The 25,829-nt window shown below is 45.7% G+C and overlaps 1 protein-coding gene across 10 annotated transcripts in view; it reads right to left on the reverse strand.

The window, feature by feature from the left end:
• The window catches only part of LOC135911030 (serine/threonine-protein phosphatase 4 regulatory subunit 1-like), a 192,665-nt gene that overhangs the window by 19,234 nt on the left and 147,602 nt on the right, over nucleotides 1-25,829 (reverse strand). For 9 of the 10 annotated variants that reach the window (XM_065443125.2, XM_065443130.1, XM_065443133.2 and 6 more), the window contains 8 exons: nucleotides 25,440-25,649; nucleotides 19,090-19,554; nucleotides 18,601-18,788; nucleotides 18,199-18,338; nucleotides 16,688-16,797; nucleotides 10,522-10,707; nucleotides 9,771-10,033; nucleotides 6,484-6,604 (listed from right to left, as the gene is read on the reverse strand). In XM_065443125.2, coding sequence (XP_065299197.1) covers nucleotides 6,484-6,604; nucleotides 9,771-10,033; nucleotides 10,522-10,707; nucleotides 16,688-16,797; nucleotides 18,199-18,338; nucleotides 18,601-18,788; nucleotides 19,090-19,554; nucleotides 25,440-25,649 — 1,683 coding nt within the window. The remainder of the gene's footprint in view (nucleotides 1-6,483; nucleotides 6,605-9,770; nucleotides 10,034-10,521; nucleotides 10,708-16,687; nucleotides 16,798-18,198; nucleotides 18,339-18,600; nucleotides 18,789-19,089; nucleotides 19,555-25,439; nucleotides 25,650-25,829) is intronic. The other variant, XM_065443131.1, reaches the window with a different exon arrangement.

Below are 25,829 nucleotides of genomic sequence, written 5' to 3' on the forward strand. Positions count from 1 at the left end.
AATTTCGGCTTGATATTTACAGAAATAAAAGTTTATACATCAAAGATGACAATGCAGCTTAAAACAAAAAAGTGATTTTTTTTTTTGAAAACGCGATTTTTCGACCCGCGTCTCCCCTTAAGAAATTATCATAATGGCCCGTAAGAAAAGACCTATGGGGGATAAATTATTTTGCAATATCTTCATTTCTAGATGAGATATATAAAATCTGAATATATATTTGGGATCAGCATTCAAAGATATATCTGCATGCCAATTTTCAGGAAGATATGTTAAGAAATAAAAAAAAAGTTTTCAAGACCCTCATCCCCCCTTAATACCTAGTTATTGACAGTGTTCCAAAATGCTTCGATTGGCGGACGTGGAGATCACAGCAGTATTAGCAGCCGAACAAAGGCGCTGCCGAGGTTGGTCCCGCAAGCGCTGATGTTGCCCCGCTCTCGACTTCAACGAAGGCTGTAGCTGCTTTAGCCCTTTTAGGCTGCTACTGCGGCGCAATAGAAGGCATCAGCCTATTGCTTGTGGATCGTTTACACTATGCTGAGGACTCCCGTATTTAAGCAAGCGGCTGCCAATAAGAAGCAGGCTACACTGCTACTGTACTTTCAGCCAAATAAAATGCATTGTGTGGAGCTTCAAGTGCGTGTTACCTGGGCCACGATTGGGACGCGATCGAGGATCGTTGTTTGGAGTGCGCGTTCGGTTGCGCCGCGCGCATTTGCACTAGGCCGCACCGACTTCACGTGACAAAGTAGGCGCTGCCTATGCTAATTGTGAGCAGCACAATCGACCGCACGTTTACAGCTGACTAATGCTGAATTCCAATGGCGGAGTCGGAGCAAGTTTTTCTGCTCGTTTCGGAGCAAGTTTGTTCCAATGACAGAGTGAGGGCGGGAGTAAGGTGTTCCAAAGAGAGAGTCAGAGGGGATTCAGAGTGGGAGTCACTACGTGGAGCAGAAAAAGATGCTCCGCCAAAATCGGCGGAGTGGACTGGAACTCTGCGTGACGTATTTCCTTTACCACGTTTGTCTGCTGGGAGGCGCCACCGGTCGTGACTCGCGAGGAAGCAAAAGCCACTGGCAAAAGCAGCTGCACTCTTGGCGAGATGTCCATTCCGCACTTTTAAAAAACGACACGTGAACGGCGCTGAAGAGACAATGACCGGTGCGGCGGTGCTGAGAGCAAACAGCGGAAGGAAATGACAACACACAAGGTATCCTGGGTAACTCGGTGATTGAACTTCCGCTTCCGCCTGGCTCCGGCGGCGCAGGTTGTGTTCCACTCGCGGATCTGGAGGCGTTGCTCTACGCCAGAGTCGAGTGCTCGCTCGCGGAGTCCGTCGGCTGCTCCGACTCCGCCATTGGAATTCAACATAAGACGGCGTAACCTAACGCGCGCTCCGAACAACCATCCCTGATCGTGCCTTTGGTTCATCGATTTATTTGCAGAAGCTTTTGACGCGTTTACTTGATTTTATATATCGAATTCTGGCTATATTGAACTATTTCGCGATCACCGCACTCAATTTATCATATCAATTTATTACAGTTCGACTGTATATGAATTTTCAGTAGCACTTGTATAATAATTCACATTCAAGCCAGAAAACGTATTTGTGCAGCGATGACTGCAAGTGCCCACGCGGACATTGATCATTCAAAAATTCATAAATGCTAAGTGAGCAGCAACAGAGCCGTGGCAAGTCTCTGGCATTCCGCAAACAAGAGGACTGGGATGTTTTGTAAAACTAAAAGCCACACTGAATCAAACAGCATCTGCCTGGTCGCCCTGTTGCCGATGCACGACAATCAGCCGTTAAAACAGCATATTTGTAATGGACGCACGGTCAGGCATGCTCACGCGCAATTTGTAGTACGAAGCGTAGTGTACCAACGGCGGCACGGCACATACTCATAGAGGCTGGTTTGCTTTCCGCGCTGCATCTATTTTTACCTTGTCCTAAATAAAAATGCGCTTAATAAACAAGTAACCTGGCAAGCGTGAGGTGCAGTGGCCAAGCGATACTATTAGAGATTAACCTTGCAATCGGTATATTAAAGATAGATCCGCAGCACGTGCGACTTGTGCTTTTAACACAGGTTTGGAGAAAAATCTGTATGCCCGCTTTTTACGATCTCGAGAAACTGCATGAATTGCGCAGTTCTTAAAGGAAGACGCGGGTCGAAAAACGGCGATTTTCATTAAGAAAGGCAGTTTTACGTTTTCGACTGTTTCAACAAGATTGATCCCTCCTCTTTCATATATAAGGAAATCAGAGCCGTAAATGATCGGTAAATTATAAATAAACTCGGTGAAAGCACTCGAGGTGGCAAGAAAAGGTGCAAATCTGGCCCATTTTGCAGCGCGTGATGCGTCAAATCGCGGCGTCGCAAGCCATTGGGCTTGTGCAAGGCAGTAGGCCTACACTTTTTCTCTCCGAGGTCGGCTTTGCCCCGTCACAATCTCCCCGGGAAGTAATAATAAAAACAACATTTCTCCACCGAAACCAAGCGCTTTCGCTGGATTTCTAACTCACGTGGTGCGATCCCAGCCACGCCATTGGCTGCTAGCGCGCGACGCGGCCGCGGGTTGTCTGCTCTTACCGCGACGCGACGCTCACTCGACGTGTTCCCAGGCTTTCGGCATTTTTCTGCTCCTTGTTTCGATGGATCCCGTGAAGAAACGCGATTTTCGATCTCGAAAGCATCGGTCGAAGCACAAGTTCAAGGGGACTCGTTGCAAAGTCAAGCGGCGTGCAATGGAGACGTCCGCGGCAGCTAAGCGTAACCTAGTTGACGGCGACGTTTTCGACGGTTCAGAGCCGGCCGGCCGCTCAAGTTTCGTTGACAGCACAGACCAATTCATCAGCGCATCGGAGAAAAAGTAGATAATCTTCGACAATCAAGATAGGAGCGGCGAAGAGACGGCAAGCACCTTTATCTGCGAGATCGGCGTCGGGAACGTGAGCGCCCCGGCATGCCTGGCGTGCGAACAGCGCGACCTTTTTATCCGAGAGTTGGCCAAAAAACGGAAACGACTCGCGTCGTTTTTGGGATTGTGTTGCAACAATTTGCAGCGTGTACCACGTCCGTTATTTCGTCAACGTATCCGTCGCGGCGTGCATCTCCGGTAGACGACAGCGCGCCCTTCGGCCAGCCCAAGAGAGTTTCGCCATGAATATCAAGGCAGTAGTTGCAGCGCGCGCATTTAGAGCTGGACACAATCAACTCGTCCGATTTTGTGCAGTTCTTGGTTTACCAAAACAGATGCACACCATAAATCGTTCACCACCATAACAAAGAAAGTGCATCTCGCTGCTACAAAAGCAGTGGCTGAACTTGGAGTTGGCTCGGAAAGTAACAGCACAGGAAGTGGGTCAGCATGGTGCTCACGAAGACTATGAGAGAACATATGGCGCAGGTGAATTCTAAAGTAGTGCACTGGATCTAGATTTCAGCGCTACAACACAAATGAAGAACTTTTATAACTTTCAATCATGTTTTTCTCAGCTTCATATTTTTGGCCAAATATGGCTTGTGTGCACGGCATTTGATGTACTTATTTTGGTCCAATCAAGACCAAATTTGGTGTGCATCATCTTTAAGATGTGTAGAATGCACTGGTCTAGGTTGTAGTGCAACCAGTTTATTTTTAAGAATGGAAATGTTCAATACCCTTGGGTACCAGTCACTGAAAACGAAGCATCAGATATGAAATTCTCTCAAAATGTTGCCTGTCAAGGGAAATGCATTATCTTGGTTATTAGCACTCACTGGAGTGTTGGGGACAAGAAACGCCATCTTGCACTGCTATATCATGCCAACTGCTAGGTCCAGTAGCTGCACAAACATGCACTGTTTCTCACTTATGCATGGCACTTAAGACATGAAAGCATCGAGCTATCCTAAATCTAAAAACAGATTTGTAATGAGGATATCAAGCTATATAAGTGGTACAATTTTCATTTGCCTAACAATAATATTTAAAAAGAAAGGTTTCTGAGGAGCGTCTCCCCTTAAGGTAAGCTTCAGATTGGCCTATCTTATACAGTCATCTACAACGACATTACCTGTAACAAAGGATTCCTTATGTCCTGGCCGAATTCTATCTTTCATATGTATTAAGGGGGGACGCGGGGATCAGATCGCGAAAATCTCCAAAAAGACCGATTTTTGGCAACGACGCGTTTCGGTATCTGCAATGCCTAATCTACATTGTATCAAAATGGTTTGACTGAAAACGCGCTAAAAGTGGTCGAAAAAAATTAATTTATCAGTGCGTAGGGCGAGAAAACGGCTTAAAATCGCGTAAAATCATCGCAGTTCGCGGAGCCCTAACTCGTCTTTCCCGCCACCGAACGCCGCCATCTTGGTTTCGTTCGAAAGCTCGAAGTTTCGCCATTCCGTTTCTGAATTCTTCGGTCGTCGTCATCTTGTAACAAACACACAAACACAAAAGAAGCGCGGGTCTGCTAGAGGCGGTCACACGGGCCCTGCGATGAAAGCGGGCCTCCGATTGGTTGCCGTACTGAAAGGCGTCTCGCCATTGGTTGCTGCTGCAGCAGCGGGGAAGCTGGCAACCATGGCGGACCGCAGTTGTCTGCTTTGAAAACCACGCCGGCGTCTTTCTTCGTTTGACACTCGCAGAATTCGGATTTATGAAAGCTCCCAGGTCAGCGATGGATCGTCGCTCGTTCGAAAAGAACTTTTAAATGAAGCATGCCTTCGGAAAACGGAAGCGCAAGCCTCCTACGGTGAGAGCAAGACGGCGGCCAGCGGGGGAAGCGGAGAACCCGACTGAACACGCGGATAACGTGCCGCGTTATCTTGCACCGTGCGATTCCAGCAGCGAAGCCGACAATCGCACTGCGAGATCGACATTGATAACTAAGCCACCGGAAGACGTGCCAACGGAGGCTCTCGCACCTGTGCGTACGGCCGCGCGAGTCGGCAAGCGAGCCCGCGTTGTTGGAGGTGACGCGGGTCGAAGGTCTCCATCGCCGGCAGAGCCGGTGTGCGTTTCCGATGCATCGTGCGACAGGGACACGCAGCCTGTGGGTGAGCCCCCAACCGTCGACGAGCTACATACTGTATGGTGACTCAAGGTTCACCAGACGAATCGTCGCACGATTCAGACGCGCCTCGAGCCACATTTTGTGTCAGCGGTGACTGCAGAAGCGCAGGCATGCAGCATTCGCGACTCCCTTCGCGCAGTGTCCGCGACTGAGCGGAAGCAGCAATGCCAAGAACAAATTTCGGCCCCTTGTGACTTCATTATTATGCCTGTTTCCGCGATGAACTCTTTGATCGCTAAAACTCTGTGCCCAAGATGCCAACAGCGTTCTGTGGGTGTACACTGCGATACCAGGCTCGGTCTGACAATGAAAATGGTGGTCATGCACTACTCCAGACGGCGCAAGAAAAGGATAAATAGCGCCTGAAGAAGGCATCCAAAGCCCACCAAACAATGAGGCAAAGGTGTAAGAAGATGCCCGACAGCAATGATTCAAAATATTACAGCCCTGGTGCTTTTTAATAAATTTGCAGTGCTTTTAAAACTTTGCAGCCAGTTTTCTCAATTGCATTTTTTTAGTCAATCACCTCGCTCGTGGAAAGCGTAGCACAACAATGGCTGGACCGATTTTGGCCCAGTTTATTTTGCTCTGATCCACAAGCTGTGCTTTACTTAAAGACAGTCTTGAAATGTTTCTTTATCTTTCCATTATTTAATTATTTCACGATTACTACATGGCTTCATGCAGTGAAGCACAGTTATGTGCATGTTATGTTGAGCAAAAAATTATTAGCGCACTAAAAAAAAAATCGAACACTGTCTTGATGTAGATTAGACATCTGGGCAAACATGCAAAGTATTCCCAGCTCCCTATCATGTTTCGTTACTGTGCCAGGCTTTCCACAAGCAAGGAACTTATAAATTCTTATAAAACAAAAACTAATTAAGATATCCTAATGAAATTTTAGATTTGTCTCTTTATTGCAATGTGCAGCGTGTGTGCCAAATTTCAGCCCTTTCTGTCAAGAAACAAGAAAGTTAGTTCTGATCCCCTCCTCCCCCCTTAAGAGCGCGTCTACAGCGAAGCACGAGCCCAAACATTGACAAGGGGTACCAGTTTGTGACAGAAAATTGGAAGGCACAGAAAGCTTCACAGCATATTAAAGCAAGGACACAGCCAAAATCAATATCATTCCGGAAAAACCAATTACATCAACAGTTTGTGACCTCTGTACTTGCCATGAAGTGCCACCTGTCCTTGCCAGAGGGTTGGCTCCGAAGAAGGGGTAAAGGGGGAGAACCCCCCCTTCTGGATATGCCAGAGGCAATATCATTATATGCGAGTTTAACTGTAAACTCTTAGCGACTCAGAAATAGAAGTAGATAATTGAAACTACTGATTAAATTGCAAGTTTAGGCTTATCTTTGGTTTTACATTTTGTTTTGCAAGAAAACATGAAGCAAACTTACAGCTTCAATACTCATGTGACGCACTTCAGCCACTTTGTCCACCAGCAGGTCATTCACAATGGGGACTAGGTACTGATGAATATCCAATGGACAGTACAGTGCAGCTATCTCCTTCAACTGCCTGCACAAGAAATAAGAACAATAAGAACTGACCGTTACCACAGAACAGACAATAATTGCACACATAACTTTAGCAAATGCTTGAGCTTGTGCAAACCAGGCTGATAAAAGATGCTCAAAGATTCATTAGTGCCATTCAGAAGAGTATGAAAGAGTAAAGAGAATACAAAGAGATTCAATGAAATCCAGTTAATTCCAACTCGCATAATTCTGACTTTTGAAGTTGCTTCACAGCTACATGCATTTGTGAAAAGGGAAATTTTTTAGTAGTTTGCAGACATAAAGGCACGAAATGGTTAACATTCTCCATTCTTGGCTACCGTTTATTACAAAAATTGACACCCAAGCACAAATTTGCAAATTTAACACTGTTGAATGCAATGGCACACCGTTTTCCTTGCACAATTTTCCAGCACAGATTTCTGCAAACTTAAGCACTGAGCCATGGGCAGGAACCTTTACTTGCATTTGGCTCAGTTGTTGCTTAGCATGCTTCCCGCACTCTACCAGACATTCTGTTGACTGTCTAAAACTTACTTCTTAAAAAAAAATTTTCAGAGGATTTTGCAAATTTACAAGCATGCTGTCCCATTAGTCAGGCAAGCACAGGGTTTCCGCATGCACGCCATGGATGACTTGGCAATAGCAGCTGACAACAGTTTTCGGCATCGCTCACACATGCATGATTAACCCTGGCAAGCATGGTCATGTATTTATAGCAAGCAATCAACACAGCCATGTTTCCAGTGCAAGATATATTCTTTTGCACATACTGGTCTTTATTTGCACAAAAAAGTCTACAAATTGCATTCTGTTTGTGTTTCCACACAAAATATTTCATTTGTACCTACATATGTGGATACAAGTCATGTGTACATACAAGGATTATGTGTCTAAAAACTTCATTTTAAGACCTCTGCTAGTGTGCGTTCAAGTTCTTTGTGATACAGTAACTCCAGGATTGTATCGTAGCGCTGTTTCGAAAGGAATCGTACCATTTAAAACCGCACTTTATCTGAACCACTTCATGGTCCTCTTGGGTGTTTGGACATCGGCATTTCAAATGACTACACTAAATGCCATTAGCCTCAAATATGACTAGTACACTACTACATTTCCCAAATGCAATGTTAGGAAAACAGAAAAGCAAATGAAGAAAGCTCTTAAGCGTATTTTAGGCTACCACAGCAAATTTAAAGCATAAAGTGAACAGCAGTAAGAGACCATGCAGAAGTCACTGGCATTACAAAAAACAAATCGCTGAAATTTGCTACTGTTCGATCCATGAAATATTCAGTTTGCTGCACTTGTAAAAAGTTAGCCAATAGTTAGTCAAAAGTCAGTCAATTATGTAGAGTTGATTCTGGATATATCAAACCTGAAGAAGATTGAATTTGAAATATATGCCTATCTGAAACCTCCGTGCATTACGGAGCAGTGGAGCTGCCATAATCACCATAATCATAACCATAATCATAAGCTACCAAAGCTGCCATAATCATCAGCGGAAATCTTGCACGGATGACAGCAACACCAGAACGCTTCATGCTTATTTGCGACACCTGTGTTCTTGCGTTTACAGCCACGTGCAACACCCCATGCCTTCATAAATGTGTAGTCGCCATCCACGATCGATTCGGTAGGCACCACGGTTTCAACCACAGCGGTTGCGGCAAACAGTTTTCAATCGGTATGCGCAATGGCAGCCCGCCTTCATAACTGCGTAGTCGCCACCACTGATTGCAATGACAGCGACTGCGGTTTCATGTGTAGCGGTTATGGCTAAGAGTAGTTTCACTTTGACTTGGTGCACGCTTTGGCCACATGCCCTGAAAAGTGTGCAGTCACCATCCATGTTCACATCTCGATTCATGTTCACATCCATGTTCACATCTATGTCCGCAACCGCGATTTCGTCCGCAGTTGTTGCAGTGAACAGTAGTTTTCGTTTTGATTCAGTGCGTGCATCGGCAGAGTGCCTTCAGAACAGCGAGGTCACCGTCAATTAGCACGTCGATAGTGGCCGCGGTTTCATCCGCAGCGGTTGCAGCTAGCAGTATCCCTTTTACTCTGTGCAAAGCTGCGACAGCCGTGGTGGGAAGAAAGCCGCAAGACCTTCGCCGCTTCGAGAGTCAATGAAGAGAACTGCAGCTTCCGCACTACTTTTGTGCGAAGTAGAAACAGTATTTCCTCATTCATTCAGTAAATAAAAGCGTGTTCACATTTGTTTTCTTGATATTCTCCTTTCTTGAATTTCCCTAATTCTTCAAGATCGTGCTGAGAGTGCTCCTTGGAATCTTGCACACTGCAGGGACATAAGAATTCTCACCGTGTTCGACCTGACTTACGATTTTGAGCTTCACGACGAAAGGCGAATTCTGCTACTTCATCACGGCAACACTGTGGGAGAAGGTCAACAAGGCACAAACACGATGACCCAGAAAAGCAGCGAGACAACTCGCACTTGCGCCACCTCTTGCGGTGAGGACACAAGTGCCTCCAATTGGCTGCCTGAGCAAGTGCTGCAGGCAGACCAGGATCACTTTTGCAGGGGGTGTCGACGGCTCGCCCAAGGCAGCGCTGTCACAATAAGGAAAGCGCATGGGAGAGCGGCTGGATGGAGCCGCGCCGCCAGGTTTCCTCGCCACAGAGAAGGAAAGCGAACTTCTGGGGGCACTTTTTCGCCGCTTGATGTTTGATATATCGGGAGTCGCTGCTAATTTTTGTTCAATGTAAGCATAATTTTTGCTATATATACTCGTAACTATACACAGTTCAGAAATTGTTCGATATATAGAGTAATTCGATGTAAACGGGTTCGATATAGTCGAGTTTGACTGTAGTACAGCTATGTACTTTTGCATGCGATTTCCAAAGGGGTGCAGCAACTGTTCAATATAGACAACAATTCAATATATTTGGGTTCAATACATCCGGGATTGGCTGTATTAGTTGCAAAAAATGGTCTGTCACACACTTCACCATGGCAAACAACTGCTCATATTAACAAAATTAAAACCACATACAATGGACTTGTGAACTGCAGGTGCAGTGGCAAAATGGCTTATACTACATGCAAAACAGCCTTGGTTTTACCACTGGGTGAAGCAAGGCAATAGGAACTATTACGAACTTCAGAGTACAAATAAAACTCAAAACCAACACACCGAGCAAGAGTGAAGCGAAAGCGCCAGTTGCGATGGTTATCCATGCAGAGGAAGTCAGCTAACAAAGGCAATGAGCGACGCTGGTCTCCTCTGCTCAAACCCCGTAAAAACGGTGCAAGCCGCTCCAAGAGGCCCACTCGCACCTCATCCACATCCCGTACAAAGCCCTCAAAGCTTGGCACCAGGTCCCGCGAAGCAATTTGGGGGCCCAGGATAGTGGCTAGCTCATGCAAGCAGGATGCCACAATGTGTCGCACCTTCCACTGTGCCAAAAAGAAAGATTCAAGATAAGCAATTGGTTCTGGGCAATAACACACAAGTTTAGCACACCATACAGCAGAGTTTCTCTAAATTTCTGGCCTAACACAGAACTGCAAGCCTTCACAAAGCGCCTAGAAACCCTTCGTACACACTCTGCCCCATCTTCCAATGTACTTATGCACTGTCTCGCAATAAATGTAGCAACCGACTATGGAAGGCATACATCAATATAGAAAAGAAAGCATAAACTACCAAAGGATACAATATAAAGAAGCATCCAGAACAACTATGCAGAATCTGTGCACAACTGTGGTGTGCGTTTGCTCTTACACGTGTTTATATGTCCCATTAATGTTTACATTTGTGAGCACTTTACAAGCAATAATTATGCAAGTAACAACATTACCCTTCAAACCACAAGATGCAGAAACAGGTTAGATTCAGTTTAATAAAACAACCTTTGAGCATGCAGGTGAAAACTTGCACAAACCTGTACATCAGACACTAAACAGCGGTAGGTCATTCGTAAACAAGGCCAATAATGGCGACCAAGAGTAAGTGCCACGGCAGGTAGGCTATGGGCACAGTGACGCCCTATTTCAGAGTCCAAATTTTGTGCCAAGGCCGGGTCAGTCATGGTCTGGTACCGCTCTAGCAAGAGCACAGGCACTATGTCCTAGAATGCAAGACACGAAAAACAATCTATAAATAACCACCTCATACCCATTAGGATATTTTAATTTACACTTTTACTGAAAAACGGTTTGCTGTAAAGTGGACTACACCTTAAAGAGGCCATGAAACACTTTTATAACTTCTCACAAAATGGCCTTTATGATTAAATGACGACGTGTCATGAATCACATGTCACACACATTTTTCAAATCCTTGAACTACGAGTGGAGTTTACTGCACCAATACACGCCTTTCTCTCTCCTTTTGTTTCCGCTAGCGCACTTAAAGCTACACAGTAGAGAAGCGAGGACAGCAAAGCCCCGGCCAAAAGATGTGTTGTGGCAGTGAAAGGGCTCGTCGCGGCACCCCATGGCTGCCTCGGTAGACTACACTACGCAGCACACCACTGCCATCTTGGAGACACGCAACAGATGCAGCTACGCGCAGTGCAAAGATGAATATTTTCTCGTCTTTGAGACCATGAGATCATTGTATGAAACATTACAGCACGAGACGAGATGCCGATATGTGCCAAGCTGGTGGGGACCAAGCGGACAGAGATGGCCGTTGTCAATACAGCAATACAGCATTCCACAGACCACAATGTGTCTGATGCCGCCAGAGTGAAACGCGATGCTCACTTCAAGTCACCTGATGCAGGGAACAGTGGCACGTTTCGGTTACCACTTATTAAAAGCGAGCAGTATTCTTTTAACGGCATTATGCCCCACACACTGTAAAACCAGTAGGTGAAGATGCTTATCGCAAGAGGATTGGTGGCAATAACTGTGAATGCAGCATGGAGGGAGACTTGCTCGTAGTGAAATAAGAAACCGAGTGCACGGCTGCATTTTGGCATGAGACGGGTGGGCAGAGTATTGCAGGGAAGACGAGTGGCTACGGTTCTCATCACGAGCACCTTGCGCTTTTTCCTTGTTTACATGGGATTTAGTGACAGTTTGGCAATGTAACAAACCTTGGTGCCAAAACATTGCATTTTTCAAGAACCTATGAACCGGTTAAAAGAAGCCCAACTGTATTGGGTCATTCTTTGTGTTCTCAATAGAGATTGTGCAGAACAATCATATCAGCGAGGTTATACACTATGTTCCTCTATTTAATTTAAAATTAGAGAGAATTCTCCAGCAATCACAATATCACCCAACAGCATTGGCGCGCCAACGACTTTCAATGACGCTGCAGGAAGACAGTGGGGAAATTAGATCACAATTTTTTGCTTGGTTGGAGTAAATTGTAAATTCCCTGATGCATGCAATGCAGTAACATTTGGCTCAAATTTTTCCAGCAGCTTCTACGACAGAATGGCATTTCCTTTGTTCAAAAACTGTTTTAGGGCCCCTTTAAGAGATCAGTGGTAAGAGCACCAAATACCATTTTTTTTCACATATAATGCACCACTGCATATAATCCGCACCCCCAATTACATCAGCCCAGGAAGAAAAAGAGATGCATATAACCCAGGGAAATAACTGCATACAACAAAGCTCACATTTTTGGAAAAATGGTCTCCATTCGCAGATTTACAACCCATTCAGAGCCATTTTGGCAAGCAGCTCTGCATCCCCGACATTCCCTCTCTGCTTTTTTTTTTCTTTTTTTTTTTGTATGGATTACAGGAATGAGAATACAGCACAGCATTTAAGGGTAATCAGATGACAAACATTCCATATAACAATATTCTCAATATAATGAAGTACATAGCTTTCTATAACTTCTTGTCCATTGAACGCCATGCATTTCGAAGTTCAATCTACTGAAGTGTGTTTATACAAGATTTCAGTATAATGAAATGTCGCTGCCACAGCAATACCAATGCAATAAATAGAAAGTGTCATGGACACAGCTGGTATCTCCCGCTATCATGTTCTGTATAAAGACCAAGCATGTTAATAACCTATCATGCCCTGAACATTGTATGCTGTGGGTTGAATGTAATGCTGGAGTTTCCGTAATGTAGAGTTTTGGAGATGCATTTAAAGCAGCAGACAAAGTGTTCACTACTCGCTGCTTGCACTTTAAGCAACAGCATCGTCCCACTGCAGGCGACTCAGACGCAAGGGCAGCGTGGACACTAACGCGCCGCAGGCTTCGCTTCACAATTCCAATTGAAGATGTCCACACAGCATTAACTCTTATCTTGCCCGATATTTCAAAAAATCTTGAGGCCCCTTCCGTGCAAGAAAAATGCGAAAGCGACAGTAATTGCATAAAATCAGTGGTAGTCAAGCCAGTTTAGGATTTGGAGCAACTTTTGGAGCAGGAAATATGTCGTTCTGCAGCAGTTTAGGAGCAGCCACACCAGCATTTTGGAGCAGTTTCAGAGCAGAAAAATTGTTTTTGGAACATTTGGAGTAGTACAGCAGTAATCTGTGGCCATTTGGCAAAGCTTGTCATTACTGTGCAATCAGCAAGTGCTGCTCATGAGTGAAGCAAGACACAAAGCCAACAGCAACCAATTAAGCTTGTCTTCCCACAGACCATACTGTGTTGCAAACATATTTGGGTAGGCAAGAAATTTAAAAATTTGGAGCCTAACAGGAACAAAGACATGCGCACCTGGGTGCAAGACAGAGATAAGATTACAAGAGCTAGAACAATTTGCACTGTCAGGTACAAGACAAAGTGATGGCAAATGTCCTTTGTGCATTCCAAATGAACGATGTGCTTTGCCTAAAGCACAAGATAAAATGTGTATTACGCATATTACACCTCCGCATGGTGCGTCGCAAAGATGGTGATGGCGGTTGAGACCAATATTCGTACCATCCCGTACACTTGCGTTCATTGCGAGGCGGTTTGTTGGCTTCCAGTGCGTCATCCCGCCTCTGCGAATACAGTCAACTGAATTTTCGGACGGCCAAATTTTCGGACATGCCCGACATTTTGGACGTCTTCGCGACACCGCCACGAGCCCCATAGAATCAATATATAAGGAGATCTGAAGCTTTGGACGCTCGAACCCCCCGCCGTCCAAATTTCCGGACTTTTCGACGCGACGCAAGGTCCTTTGGCTCCTCGCAGAGCTCCCTTGCGAAGTACAGTCGCCGACCGTTTATTCGGACCTCACGGGGACTGCGGAAATGTCCGAATAAACAGGTGTCCGAAAAAGCAGATTATGAAAAAAAAATGAAATCCTTTATTTCCACGCACTTATTCGGGCTCGGCAGTAGGCTTGAAGAAATCGCGAATGCGCCGTTGCACGCTGTTCCGTTTACGCGCAATCAGATAAGCCTGAATCTCGGAGAGGGTCGTACGGTCACTATAGGCAACTGAAAGCACAGTCACTGCTTGTACACGCTCCGCATGCGACGGCAGCGTAGCACATGGTGCGTCAACTTCCGACTCGGTCATCGTCCGGCGGTGCAGCAGAAACCTGACGAATGATCTCGCCGTCGTCGAGTTCTGCGCATGCCAGTACAGCAGTGTCAGCACCTGTGAAACTGTCAATGAGACGGTGTCCGGAATCGCAATGCAACCACTGCGCAAGTCTCGGCAGAACATTTTCCGCGTCGGTAGGGAGCACATCGGAAGGCGACAAATCTTAGGCCTCCCGGCACCCGCTTGCCGGCATTCCGCAGCGCAGTTTGCGCGGGCACTGTCGGCGCCATCAGACATTTGACGAGATGTTTCCGTACACCGCGTTGGATCACGGAAACCTCGACACAGCACACAAACACCACCGTGCCGACACCAGTCGCGCAAACGAAAAACGTGGCCTGCTCGCAGCGTCGTGCGCGAAACAAATCAGCTGCTGGATTGTCTTGACATGGCTTACTAAGCTGAAACCGGAACTGCTGTACGGCCACTCCATCGAACCAGGAGAAACGATGATGATGAGCGGGGATTTCCAGTAGCGCCACTTCGTGGGGCAGCAAGGAAGCTCCGTTCAAAACAAACATGGCGTTCAGCAAGTCGAACGATGTATGGAACCATGCACCGGTCAGAGTCGGTGCATGGTGCTCTCGACCGAGTTGGCTCAAGGAGTGTCCGAAAAATCAGACGAGAGGTTGCAAGGTGTCCGAACTTTCGGCAGTTGTCATACATTATGGTCTATGGGGAGAACGGCGGTGCCGCGAGGCTGACCGAATAATCGGGCATGTCCGAATTTTCGGAGTCCGGAAAATCGGTCGGCGACTGTAAATCGACTTGCAGCCGAAGCATATCACCACTTTGAAACACAACTAGCCGAATCTAGCCGTCACACACCGATTTGGTCTGGCCATGCTGGCTATGTTCAGTTTCCGTAGCGGCGCCATTTCGTTAGTTTGCACAGGCCACGTTTTGGCTAGCGTGGTGTGTGGTTGTGCTGTTGTGTCAAGTGTGCTCTGCAACGCTAGGCCTAGGTGCTTCGACGCTCGTCAGCGAACTCTACTGTTTGCAACTTGAGGATTTCGTTTGCCTTCGATGGCTCCCACTCCATCTTCATTGTCCTCGCCAATGGCATCGAAGCGCGGAAAGCAGTACCGTCGGGGAAGACTTCGATGTTGAAAATGAGGAGCCAATGCCTGCGCCGCCTACAAGCGCCGAGTTGACGCGAGCACTGTTGACTCATCAGTGTACAGTGCTGACATGACCCTTGCTCAGATCGAGGCGAATATGATCGCATCCAACCGGAACGCCGTCTAAACAACAATCAACAAGTTCTTCAAGCCACTGCAGCAATAACACCGGTTGTCTGACTATGCACATGTACATAATAAACAGCGCAGTCGGCTGCATACAGAGTTTTTGAACGCTTCTTTTTATAGCCACTTCACTGATGCTTTGGCAGGGTTTCGGAAGCCTGGTACTTCGCCCTTTACCCTCTAGATCCGATAAAAAAAGAAGAAAAGCTGCGTCTTTTTTTTTTTTTTTTGCATGCATGCATTCACTTTTTCAGACTGCCTGAATTTTCGGATGTTTTTACGTTCCCTAGATGGTCCGAAAAATCGGTCGTTTGTAGATACCGAGTTCATTCAGCATAAAACCGTAGCCTTTGTTCCAGATACCAGACCGGCCTTTTGAAGCACTACCTTTTACTAACCAAGGGCTCAAACTGCCACAGGCACGCCTGCCAGTACAACCATTAAGCATAACGGTGCTTGTACTATGGCAGGAGACAGTGGGTGTAAGCGTGTATAATTACAGAATGCATACTGTGTCCCGTAACAATTGCTGCTTCCCACTGTTGGTGTATTTCACCACAATACTTTGTGTGTGCTTCACCACGTAACACTTCTATACTGAGGCGAAGCGGACTTTCAGAAACTGGCATTACATAATGTGCCGAGCTTTCCAAGCTTCGAAACCATTAGCGACAATTACAAGGCAGTGTCGGTGCCACTGCTAACAATAGCGAATTGTTTTAATGAATAACATGGCACCGAACAGTAAGAAGCTTGGTAGCAAAGTTTGAAGTAGCTAGGCCTAGCGCTCATGTGGTCATGGCAAAAAGTCCAGAAAATCAGACGGCAAAGGGTTTTTGCGTCCGCCATTTCGGATGCTCTTATACACCGACTCTCTGGCGTACGTAGTGGTGCCGCGAAGCCATCCGAATTATCGTACATGCCTGAAAGAACGGGTTTCTGGAAAATCAGTCGTTGACTGTAGTTTCATAGCCCTATTGAAAACATTGCATTGCCATGAAAGCGTGAAAACACCGCACTTTTGCACAGTGGGCCCAAATGGTGCTTGAGTGGATGCAGCCAGGAGCATGCCAGTCAAATTGTAGCAAAATGGCACAAATGGCACAGTTCGACCACCACTGCTAAAATGCAAATTTCAACATAATGGAGTAAAATGTGTACATTTTGCCAACTTCGTTAAATCAAGGTTTGGCTGCATTTCAAAGCTGTAAACATAATATAAATTTCTTATCCTGGCTGTCAAAGTGCAATGATCACGTGGCATTTCTAAAGAAATGCCATTTATTTCTGATTTGGTAAGCTCAACAAAATACATATAGCAAAATCATTTCTTACTTGATCCTGTGCTGACCAGCTATCGGAACCACTGTTGAGAGATTTAGAAAGGAGAGTGTTTTCATTGGCTGCTATCTCTTTTAACTTGCTCATCCTTATTTTGTGAACACCTGCCAGGAAAGAAAAGGAAACAATGCGACCTATGCACAGAAATACACAAAAGCCACAAAACAATGTGCATGTGTGGACAGAATATGCTATACAGCCTACCCTCCATTAAAGCAAAACTAGCTATTGTCTTACATCTAATGATCGCAACGAAATTTGCACATTGTGTTCTGCTGGAAATTAATCATGCACCATTAACAGTGCTGTTTAGTTTGACACTCCGGAGTCTACTCTACCCGCATGAAGATTCACCATGCTCATTTTATAAAGGGACTGCAATGCACGGAATAGCATGTGCTACTAAACACACAATGGTGGCTTCTTAGACAAGAGCAATGTTGCTGAACATTTAAAATATGCCTTAATTCTCATGTGCAAACTTGTGCCCGAAGTTTTATTGAAGGGATATTCATTATGCTCTAAATAAAAACAGGAATTTAGTAGAATTTATTTTGCAAGGTGCACACACGTGCACGAGCTGGATACTACTGCATTTATTCAAACCTAGGCCGATAGTTTTTTTTTTCTTTTTTTCAAATAATCATATACCAAGCTCTTGGGTCGGCTTAGATTTGAGGATTTTAAAAGTGTGCCAGTTAGTAACTGAAAATGATAAATATGGTGCATCGCTACCACCATCTAGAAAAGTCAGTATCGCAGCTGCTATCAGCCACACCAGTAGCCAACTGAAGTACATGAGCAACATCGCTATTTTGACCTGTGTCGCAGTGCGGTGTGGCCCAAACCATGGCGTTATCGTAATGGCACCAAACAGGCATAAAATTATAGTGCCGCTTTCAAACAAGAACTTGTGCTAGCCGCAGAGGCACAATGAAATGTTCAAGCCAGGCAAGACTTCAGCATCCACGAGAAAAACGTCTGTCGTTGCAGGGGGCAACAGGGGATGCTTTTTGCTTGTGTCACAACAAGGATATGAGACGAGAATATAAACGTGCGATAATAGAGTAGCTGTGCACGGAAATCACGCTGCGTTTCAGTATGTGCAAGCCGTGCTGCACTGTCTGCGTATGCATGGGCGCGTCTGCAAGCGTACGTGTGGTCTGGGCTATAGGGACGAGGCTGACAGTGCCGACGACAGAGTGAGCTCAGCGGGTTCGTATTAAATAAATCTTGTTATTTTATGAATACTGTCAACTTTGTTTTTGTTCGGCCTACATGTCGAGGTAAGTTAATTATTTTTTTCTGGCTTCAGAGATTCGGGGGTAGGCTTAGAATCGGGACCGGCCTAGATTCAAATAAATACATTTTTCTTTAATTGTATTTTTTCCACACTTCGGACATTTGGGGGTCGGCTTAAAATCGAGGCCAGCCTAGATTCGAGTTAATATGGTATGCACAAATTCTGGGAATAGCAGCAATAACTTCAATTTCACAGAGCTCACCTGCCACTTCACCAGCTTCATTAAAAGCCACAGAAGCTTCCGTGACTGAAGAAGAAAGCAAGAGGTTACATTCTTGATCGGCAGATGTTAGCGAAGATAAAGAGGCTGTCCTAATTCTTAGAGTTGAATCACCAGAGAGCCTGAAAATTGCAGAACAAAATAGGGTGAAAATTACAAATCAACTGAACCAATGAGGTGGCAAATCTATAATGCGCTTTTTAGAACGAACGGGCTGGTCAAGCAAACAAAGTCCCCATAGAGTGCCATACATACAGTGCCTCAAACACAAATTGATTTTTTTTTTGCTTTTTCTTTAAATGAGGTAGCTTTTAAGGAAATCACCGGTGGATATATGTGAGTAGCAAGGCCCAGCCTAGTAAACCCTTAAAATTTACATTTTACCTTTCATTAGGAACTGTGCCGTCTTGGCCTGCAGATGAGACAGCCATGGTAGCACTCTGCTGGAAATCCCCACCTATCACTTCAACACTCAGGTCAGAAGAGAAACAACGGTTGTCTTGGTCCTGAGACTTCGCCCTGACATGGACAGCTGTAGCCCGATCTCCTAAAAACTCAATGTCCACTTCCACCTAGGTAGCAGAATGACAAAAGCCCCAGTCACAAACTGCAGGCTCCAGAATTTTCACTAATCCAAACATAACATTTTCTTAACTAAAATTAATATCACGATTAAATTTGCATGCTGAGGAAGCAGAGGTGAAATTATGCCTCTTCTTTCATGGATGACAAGTCATTTAGCACAATTGGCAACCAATACTAAATTATCTCCTTGCGGAAGAAAGCTCACTAGAGCACTATTAGTGAAGCCTGAGCTGCAGTGCTTTAAAACTCTGAACACACAAAAGGGTTAAATTCAAACAGATAACCCACCTCTGGAATAGGCACTCGCCAGAACTGGAATGTGTTGAAGTTGCTCTCTGCTCCAGAATCCAGATGAAGAACTAGCCTATGCCTGTCTCCTTCAACAGACAGAGGCTCCTTATTCCCAAAGTTCTGAGTGCGCTCTTTTAGCTCCCCTGATACATCTTTTTGAGGCTCGTTTCCTTCGAACAATCCTTGTGCAACAGTTTTTTGAGGCTCGTTTCCTTCGAACAATCCTTGTGCAACAGTTTTTTGAGGCTCGTTTCCTTCAAACAATCCTTGTGCAACATCTTTTTGAAGCTCATTTCCTTCAAACAATCCTTGTGCAACATCTTTTTGAAGCTTGTTTCCTTCAAACAATCCTTGTGCAACATCTTTTTGAAGCTTGTTTCCTTCAAACAATCCTTGTGCAACATCTTCTTGAGGCTTGTTTCCTTCAGACGATCCTTGTGCAGCTGAGATGGAGTCTGCCACCTGCAAAAACAGTAATTCTTGCAGGCAGCTACAGTGCAGAAACAGTGCTACACAGCTAGGTGATAAACTACCTGAACTATATGTTATCTCACAAGTCGTTTACAGCACTTTGGAACCTGCATGACTCCTTGGCCAAAAGGAAGGCCGTATGCCCTGAAAATGTGTTCATACGCTCTGCAGCCTGTGCTCAGTGTCTCCTTGCCATCGTGTCGATATATGTTCCACAACTGATGACACAAAAAAGTTTCGGTATTTTAACCAACCAACCTGAATGCGACAGATTTTCCTTGATCTATATGCTTTCTCAGCAGTTCCTTACCACCTCCTTATCCATTAATAAGGGCAACCGCCCTTATCCATGTTGACCAGCGCTACATCATCTGTTGAGAGTCTGGCATTTGCTTGCCGCCATCATCACATAGCATACTAGAGTGGAGTAGTAAATTAATGATACAGTAAACAATTGGGCATTTGCAACATTCCGCATTGTTAATGCATCATCAGTGCTGATGGAGTGGCAGCCATTTGCCTACTGGAAATCAAGGCTCTTTCATGACTCAACAATGCCTCTATAGTCTTAGCCGCACCAAACTACACCCGATCAATATTCAGATGCCTAATAAACATGCTTAATGCTTGGCCCACAGCACGAGACGAGATGCAAGGGCTGCTTTCACCATTTATTTCTTCGTGTCGAGGCAGAGCAAGTATATAGCGCAAATTCAGATCGCAGCAGGCAGTCTGCACTCTATGGACACTGCCATGTTGGAACGTTATCTACAGGATCATGGGTACCGGTGCTCACACAATTATTAACGCGATAACATAACGCGATAATGCGGCCCCATGTCGCAGAAAAGTCTGCATCTGCGTCATTTCTACAAAAATAATTTTGAACCATGCATACCCAACCACACAGGCCCTCTATGTAGCGCAAGGAAGTTACTGAACTTCCAGATGGTGCTTGCCTCTGCCACATTGTAGACTTACTGTATATGTTCCCCTAGGGGAGCAAAGTTGCGTGTCTGATTGAACGTACTGCTTACGCCCCTATTAACCAAATATGGTCACATTCGCAAAAAGCATTCTTTTGTGGGAAAGCATACTACATGGCTGTGCTTGCATCGACGCCCGTGGGCCCCCGTCGTTGCGAGCCTCTGTGCGGTGCAGCCTTTGCGAGCCTCTGCAATGCCACTGTTGGATGTGTCGTGTTGGTGTGTTTAGTGCAATTTCAATGCACATTCTTTTCGTTGCCCTATGGTGCAGTATCAAGATTAATATACGGCGCTTTTCAGTTCTATGCGATGTTTCTCAGAATTTTGTAATTGCGACTTTTGTCTATTTACATTGCCAGTTTTACTAGTGAAAGTAAAGAACAAGGCAGCACCATATCCGAGACTCTTGAATCTAAAGCAAAACACTGGCAGTGACAAGTTTTGAACCTACGACCTCAAGCTCAGATTACGAGTATTCAACAATTTTGTTAACAAGTCTTCTCTCCCCTGCACTATCATATACCGTAAAAACCTGCGTATAATACGAACCTGCATATAGTACAAGGTGAAAACTTGTGTAGTGCGGCTGGCGAAGCCCGCTTCAGCCGGTCGGCGTCACTGCAGGCTCACCTGCATAATCCTGCGCATCCAGTCTATGTAAACCGCTTGACCACGTCCTTGAACGGCTTGTTTACGCAAACATCTAAAGGCTGCAGCTGAGATGTCATCCCAACCGGGATAATGATGAATTCAGTGACAGATTCACGCAACAGCCTCTTCACTGAGTCAGCCAAATGGCAACAAAATCCATCCAGCACGAGAATGGACGGGAACGACAACAGTGCGCTGAGCCGCCTACACCAAACTGACTTTATCCAGGCGAGCAGAAGATTTTCATTCATCCTACCTTTCTCGTGGCATCTCGTTGCCAGTGGACGGACAAACTTGTTTAGAGCCCTTTTAATGCAAGGTGAGGGTTGGCATGTCCAGATAAACCGGCGTTTGGTCAGCATTGCCGATTTGCCCAAGCTGGAAGTTCTCGGACTTGCGCAGCGAAATAATGTGGCACTGGAAAGCCACAAGCAGCTCTTCGAATGATTCGGGCAGCTTTTGCAAAATCGAAGTTCGGCAGCGTAAGAAAAAACCAGCACGGCACATGTAGAGATAAATCCAGTGCTTGCCTGCTTTGAAGGCGGAGCTCAGTAGCCCTTTTTCTCTTGCGAGCTCCTTAGCTTTTGCCTGCATAAACTCCACGCTCACAGCTAGATCACAGCTGTTGGCGTACGTCAGGGCAAGTTCGATTTCCGGGAGTGTCCCACTCTTCGGGCCGCGAAAGCTTCTTCGCATTCCACTGCACACGAAAAGGGCTTCCTTCTGTCGACGCCATCCACGAATGCTTCCCTCATTGACGCCAAGCTGCCTTCCGGCCGCACTGTTGCCAGTGTAAACGTGGCCACTATCGTTGCCGCTGGCCATTTTTGCGTGTCCACAAGCGCACCCAAGGCGCCCTTTATGTTGACCAAAACCATTATGAAGCCTACAAATAATGAAGCCGAAGCAAGTTTGGTTGTTTTTTTTTTTCCATGGAAGTGCAGAAAGTGATGAGAGGAATGAAATGGGGCATCTGCTTAAGAATGTTGGGCACGTGTACACCGCTTGGTATGTCTTCAAGAATCGTTCGCGTAGCATTCGACAGATGGTAAGTGTGATCATCATTAGCTAGATTTGGCACACGACATCACTGCGACAAGTTCAGGGTGCGATCATTACATGGGAAAGAAACAAAATGGAATTTTGACGACGAAATTCGGGGTTGCGATCATTGTGCAAGTAAACACTGTACATATTGTTCCTCCGCTCGACTAACCAATGCAACATCATGCCGACCGTCGCCAGACGTGTCAAACTTCGGCCCAATGTGGCAAAGGACGTTGGCCTGCATGGTTCCGACACAGTGTGGGCGTCGACCTCCAACGAGAGCAATGAGGCTGTGGTCTTCCACAGAGACCTGCGTGGCACAGGACGCGGTCTGAGCCAGTCGGCCGTTGTGCTGCTGACGTGGCCAGGCAATCGCCTTCGTTGCACGAGACAACCGGTTTCGGCAGCGTGGGGTTGGACCAGGGCTCCGGAACACAGCCACGGCGACGCAGTCGAGGCTCAGGAGCTGGAGTTGTCGCTGTCTTGCTTCTCGACAACCTCAGCAATGCCAGCTCATCTCCGCCTGCCGTCTCCTTTCTCTTAATTTCTTCTTTTCTCTCGCACTTCACGTGCTTCTCACCTGCTGGTCCCTTCTCCGTTTTGTCCACTCATTACAATGTCAAATTCTTTAGCAGGGTTGTATCGAATTATGCCCTATATCAAACTGATAGGCTTTTTTTGCAAGTTCAATATAGCCAGGTCCGACTTTATTACAAATTCGGCTAAAAGTAACAGCACCGCAACTCATGCGTAAAACAAACAGCAAGTGTCGTAGCTATCATGATCACCATGTTGAGTGCTAACTGCTTCACCACAAACTTCAGGAACGTCACGACAAAGGTTTGGCGATGTTCACACGAGATCCAACGATGAATGCAGCTAGCGACGGCGCCAAGAAGTGAAAGCAGTTTCCACTGCAGGACAAATTGGACGTATTGCAGGAAGTCGACGCAGGGAAAAAGCAAATCGACGTGTGCAGACAGCGTGACATTGCCCAATTCACAGTCGCGACTATTTTGAAAGACCGAGACAAAACTGTCAAGCTTCACCGGGAATCGCAACTCGTTCCTACGTGGAAACGGCTGCGACTGGGAAACTTCGAGAATGTGGACCAAGCTGTTCTCACGTTAACTAAAACTATTACATAAAACCGTAACCGCAAAATTGGCTGCTGGCCGATATGGCCGGCACACTTTCCACAAGCAATCGATGAAAGCTTGCAGCTAATATGTTTGTATGGGTGGCTAACCGGCAATCGGTTCCAAGATCATACATCTGTGCTTCAGACAACTGTCCAAGTCAGCTACTGCCATCGGTAACAGTCGAGAATTTAGAACACTCAAGAATCGCTTGAGACAATTCTGATTTAATTAACGATGTCACGCAGTGAGAAGGAACGGTCCATATCTCCAATTTTTACTCGGTTACACGGCTCGTGCTGTTCCCTTTTTTTTTTTTTCATTTTGTGTAGCCAGATTTCAGAAGGTAGCTTTATTTCGGTGTGGCAGTTTGAAGCACATTTCGAGGGGGCTTGCTTTGGCCGGAGTGGTCTGGCGCTGTTGATTCTCCGTCATTCCAGTGGACCTTCTCAGGGCCGAGCAGCAGGGAAGACCACCAGCGGAAAAAGCTGCGAAGCCTATCCCTCCAATCATTCAGTGATGCAGTTTACCTAACACATCCAATCATCCAAGCTGCGTTGGACCGCTTAACTTCTGGATTCATTGTCTGGCGGCGAAGGTGCTGTTCCGCCACACTACATGCCTATCATCAAGCCAATGACCACTCCTCCCCATGCTTTGAATTCACCCCTATGGATGAACAAGATGATAAGACCTGCAGCTTCCACACTGCTCTTGTACAACATAGACAGGATTGGCTCATTCATTCAGCGATGAAAAGGGTGTTGATATAGTAAACATTTGTTTGTTTCCTTGATGCCATCGACAATTCGACACTCGGTAAATTCTGAAGTTTTTTTTTGGCTGTGAAATTAGAATTAAGGAGGTTTTACTGTTTGAAACATCAGGTTGTAAAAGCACAGGGTAAACCTCCACATAAGCAGCGACTTGCAAAGCATACATATTTCAGCTACTTTGCTGCCCAGTACCAGTACCTTTCTAATGTGCAGCTTCTCAGCCAATGTATAGCAAAAATGGAATCTAAATGCTGCTAAAAGCCTTCATTTAGTCATCAGGTCATTGCTACAATAGCAGGAAAACATGCCAGTGAATGTGACAGACATGTGAGTGAGCTAAGCGGTAAGCTTCCTGCTCTACTAAAAACGGCGGTCAACAAGGCAATATGCAAATACAATTCTGGAACTTGCTGTACTTTTGTGGAATTATGCAACATTTGGCCTGCAACCTGGCCAACATGCTCTTTACAGAACAGCAGAGAAGGATATCTTGGGAAAGAAAGACAAGCAAAGCACTTCGGGCTATGTAAAGGAAATACACTCCAGAAGCCCTGCATCACATGGGGGACATTAACTACAGCCCTGGTGTCTTGATAAAGTAAAATCTAAGGTAAAACTCTGAAAGCAGTTTTCTCAACTTTTTCCTGCCTCCTGCTCAGCTTGTCCCACTTATTTCTTCACAATTTGCTAGGTGTATTTCAATTCCATTTTTGTCACTATGTTCTTTGGAGTGTAGTTCAGGGCGCGACATTCTTGCTTTTCCAGTGCAACCTTTTCCGACTTTATTCAACTAGCCATTCACAGCCTAGATGCCTCTTATACCATCAGATTAAAGAATGAAATAAGAAAATCATGTGGTAAATAAAAATTCAGAGACTGTCACGCCCATAACTATTCATGTTGAATTGCACGAATTTTCAATCACATTTTATAAGTCGTTTGAGCTTGGAACAAGCCTAAGATAAAGGCTTGTATATAGAAAAGTTGCAGATATTCTATGATAACATTACAGCCACATTACCACTACCTCTGCCAATTTTTATCAAAATCCATGAGTAAATAAGTTGATTTCGAAAGCCCTGTCTCCCCTTAAAGCAAGAAAATAGTAAACAAGCCACGTCACTGTGCCTTTAAGCCTCTCACGCCCTGCCCGGTTCTCACAACTTTCACATCATTCAGGTAGCAGAAACGAACATGCGCACAAAGCGGGCACCACTCCCTAATCCCAAATGAACAGCCCTAGCAAGCATGCATGCATGCATGCAGAGACAACCTACTGCTTCTGCACTGCAGCCTGTAGCAATGTCTTGTGGCTTATCAGGGACAACCACAATGGGAGGGCTGCTCTTAGGGCCAAGAGTACCCTCTGCAGTGGCCATACAGGAGTTGGCACGGCAGGGCTCCCCCTTGTCATCTTCACACACTGTCTGCTGCTCTCCTTTCTCTAGCAGCGCAGAAGCCACTTCATCTTCATCCACTGCAGCCACCTGACACCACAGCACACTGTTAGGGCCATCACACCACAATAAGTTACAATGCTACTTCAATGGCTTCAGCCAAGATACCTGCAAATGCAGCTTGTAAGAACTGTTGATCAAAAGGAATTGAAATGCAGATCTATAGGCATCACAGTTGTTAATATAGCTAGCACTGCACAGCATCGTTCT

Source organism: Dermacentor albipictus, chromosome 1, assembly GCF_038994185.2.
Source record: "Dermacentor albipictus isolate Rhodes 1998 colony chromosome 1, USDA_Dalb.pri_finalv2, whole genome shotgun sequence".
NCBI classification, from domain to species: domain Eukaryota; kingdom Metazoa; phylum Arthropoda; class Arachnida; order Ixodida; family Ixodidae; genus Dermacentor; species Dermacentor albipictus.